The sequence below is a fragment of the Apaloderma vittatum genome, unplaced genomic scaffold (genome assembly GCF_000703405.1).
Source record: "Apaloderma vittatum isolate BGI_N311 unplaced genomic scaffold, ASM70340v1 scaffold44016, whole genome shotgun sequence".
Taxonomy (NCBI): domain Eukaryota; kingdom Metazoa; phylum Chordata; class Aves; order Trogoniformes; family Trogonidae; genus Apaloderma; species Apaloderma vittatum.
Window position 1 is genome coordinate 4,305 of NW_009720925.1, and position 2,574 is coordinate 6,878.

Genomic DNA, 2,574 nt, shown 5'->3' on the forward strand with positions numbered 1-2,574 from the left:
TGGTCTTAGTCCTGTCGTGCATGAATTATCAATTTGTGACAAATTTTTCAGCAGCCTTATCCTGTGCACCTTCAGAACACTTTTTCTGTTTATGTTTACTTTACTTTAAGTATGTCTCATGCTAACAGATCATGAGAAGCCCTTCCTCAAAAGCTTTCATGGAACTGATTTGCTAAAAGCAAAATAAATAAATTGGAGATAGGGAAAAAATGTTATGAAAAAGGAGTTTGTAAAACCTGAAAAGATAGGCTTGTATTGATTGCTGTCTGATCTATTCTTCACAGTGAACGTAGTGACCCATTACCTGAATGGTTTAACCGGACACTTGGGAATAGAATAAAAAGATGGTTATTAGTTACTTACAGAGGATTAAAAAACTATTCTAAATATTTTCCATGTATCTTTGAAGTTCCATTATAATATGCCTTGCAAATACAGCTTTTGTAACCCTTCACTCAAGCAGTTTTGTTATCATGGGTGGAGAATGAAAAAGGAAAACCCTGGAGTTTTTTATATTAAGCAGGAAGAGAGCTGCTAAGTTTTTTTATGGTGGTTGTTTTGGCTTTTGTTTTCTTAGACTTTTTTTTTTCATTCGTAAGGTTGTTGGGCTTTTTTTGCTAGTTTAGAATGATTCTAAACTTTGTTGTTTAGGTATGTAGCGCTTGGATAGGAAGCGGGGTTGTAAGTGACCTGAATGATCTCCGCCGCGTTCACAACCTTCTTGTCTCTTCCCTGGATAAAGTGCAAGCAGGAAAGGGATCTTCTAGCCAGCTTTACCGAGAGAGTGCGACTACTATGGAAAAGCTTGCAGTGCTGAAAGCATGGGCTGAGGTAAGCGTTGACCATTAAGGCCTTAAAAGTTTTAAAATGTTGTGCAGTGTGATAGCAGCCTCACACCTTGTTGTTCAGCCCTGCACCTGCCCTGCTCCTTACCTGTTGCAATTCCTTTCCTGGAATGTTTTCATGTCTGTATCTTACTCTGTTCCTTTTTCTGCCATTCTCTTTATTCATATTTACAATGAGTCTTGGCTTTTCTATATTAAAGTATATACATGTACTCTATGAGATTTTGGTTTTTCTCCCATCTTATTGCTCTTAAACTTCAAACAAAAACCAAACAACCTTAAAATATACTCTGGAAAAATATGGCAGTTAATTAAATAGGAGTTTGTCAGAATGTTCATAATAATTACAGAGTAAATGTAGATATTACTGGGAAATGGCTGGAATACCAGAAATCTCCGACCATTTACAGAAGACAGAGTGAGCACTACTTATATTGCCTTGCTTCCATACTGTATGCATGCTTTACATATAATTACATAAAGAGTATTTTGGTGTCTCTTAGTGTAGTACTTGAAGATTTGGTGGGTGTTTTTCATTAAATTTTCTTGCAAGTTACTTTTGAAATTACAAAGGAAAATATTAACATTTCAGCTGTGTAATGTTAATCACTCCATACTGTAATTTTCAGCTTTGATATGGAGCATCTGTTGTGCGAAGACACTTTATTTCTTTTCTAAAAATGCTTATTTTTCTGTATTTTTCTGATATTTCCATTTATTCCCATATTTAAGCTTTTGAAAATCCTTTTATCCTCTCATAGCAACTGTCGAAGACAAACATAAATGTTCTTGTATTCATGGAACATGTTTAAGGCCATTTTCACGTCTTTGTGTTACCTAATCTGCTCTCAGAATGTGACAATTACTCTAATTTATCTAGTAGCTCTTAATGTAGGTAAAGATGTTTTTGCGGTGAGGATGCATTGACTTAGTGAAATTAGTTCTTTAAATCAGTATGTCTGTTTAGAGCAGCAGTAATTGACACTTTAAGGAAAAAAGTGTGCAGCTAGATTGTTTTAGGAAAATGCCATTTGTGGCCCTAAGTGTTATATACTGGTAGAAATGAAAGAAAAGGTATTTAAAGAAATCCCAGTCATTTTCCTGTGAGTCATCTATGTATGGCTACTTTCACGTGGGAAAGGCTGCTGCTTTTTTCTTTTTAGGATCCCTCAGCACATCCTTTAGTATCTGTTTTTCTTCTAGGTGTATGTTGTTGCCATGAAAATTAAGAAGGAAGCAGAGACCAAACCGAAGCGTGTTTTGAAGAGCACAGAGGAGGATGAGGATGATTTTGGTACTGTAGATGAGTTGCCACCAGACAGTTTGATAACACTTGTACAACCTGAACTGCCTGCCCTTAGCCGTCTCTGGTTAGCTGCACTGAAAGATTATGCTCTCTTAACTTTACCAGCTGAATTTGCTACCCAGCTTCCACCAGATGGTAAGCACTTTAATTTCCTTTGTGGTGTTGTGAAAAACAGAAAAAAAGCCTTTAGTTGAGACTTCAGGATGTTTTTCATGCAAGTGATAAATTTCTGCTGGTGTGTAATAGGAATGCATGTTTCGAGTATATTTTTTTTCTGCCGTCTGCAACGAAGGTATTCTTTATGTGAATCACAGAGGTTGTTAAACCCACGTCTAGGTAGAATTAAGAGTACTTCTACACCTCTAGTATTGTGATATCAAATGGAAAAAGTTACCAGTGTCAAGCAGTGTTCCTCAGGGGTCT

The 2,574-nt window shown here is 36.4% G+C and overlaps 1 protein-coding gene across 1 annotated transcript in view; it reads left to right on the forward strand.

Moving 5' to 3' along the window:
• Positions 1-2,286, forward strand: part of LOC104275245 (HEAT repeat-containing protein 5B-like) — a gene marked incomplete at both ends in the record, with an annotated part of 4,605 nt that extends 2,319 nt beyond the window's left edge. Inside the window, 2 exons of the mRNA XM_009871156.1 lie at positions 652-831; positions 2,049-2,286. Coding sequence (XP_009869458.1) covers positions 652-831; positions 2,049-2,286 — 418 coding nt within the window. The remainder of the gene's footprint in view (positions 1-651; positions 832-2,048) is intronic.
• Positions 2,287-2,574: the final 288 nt, after the last annotated feature.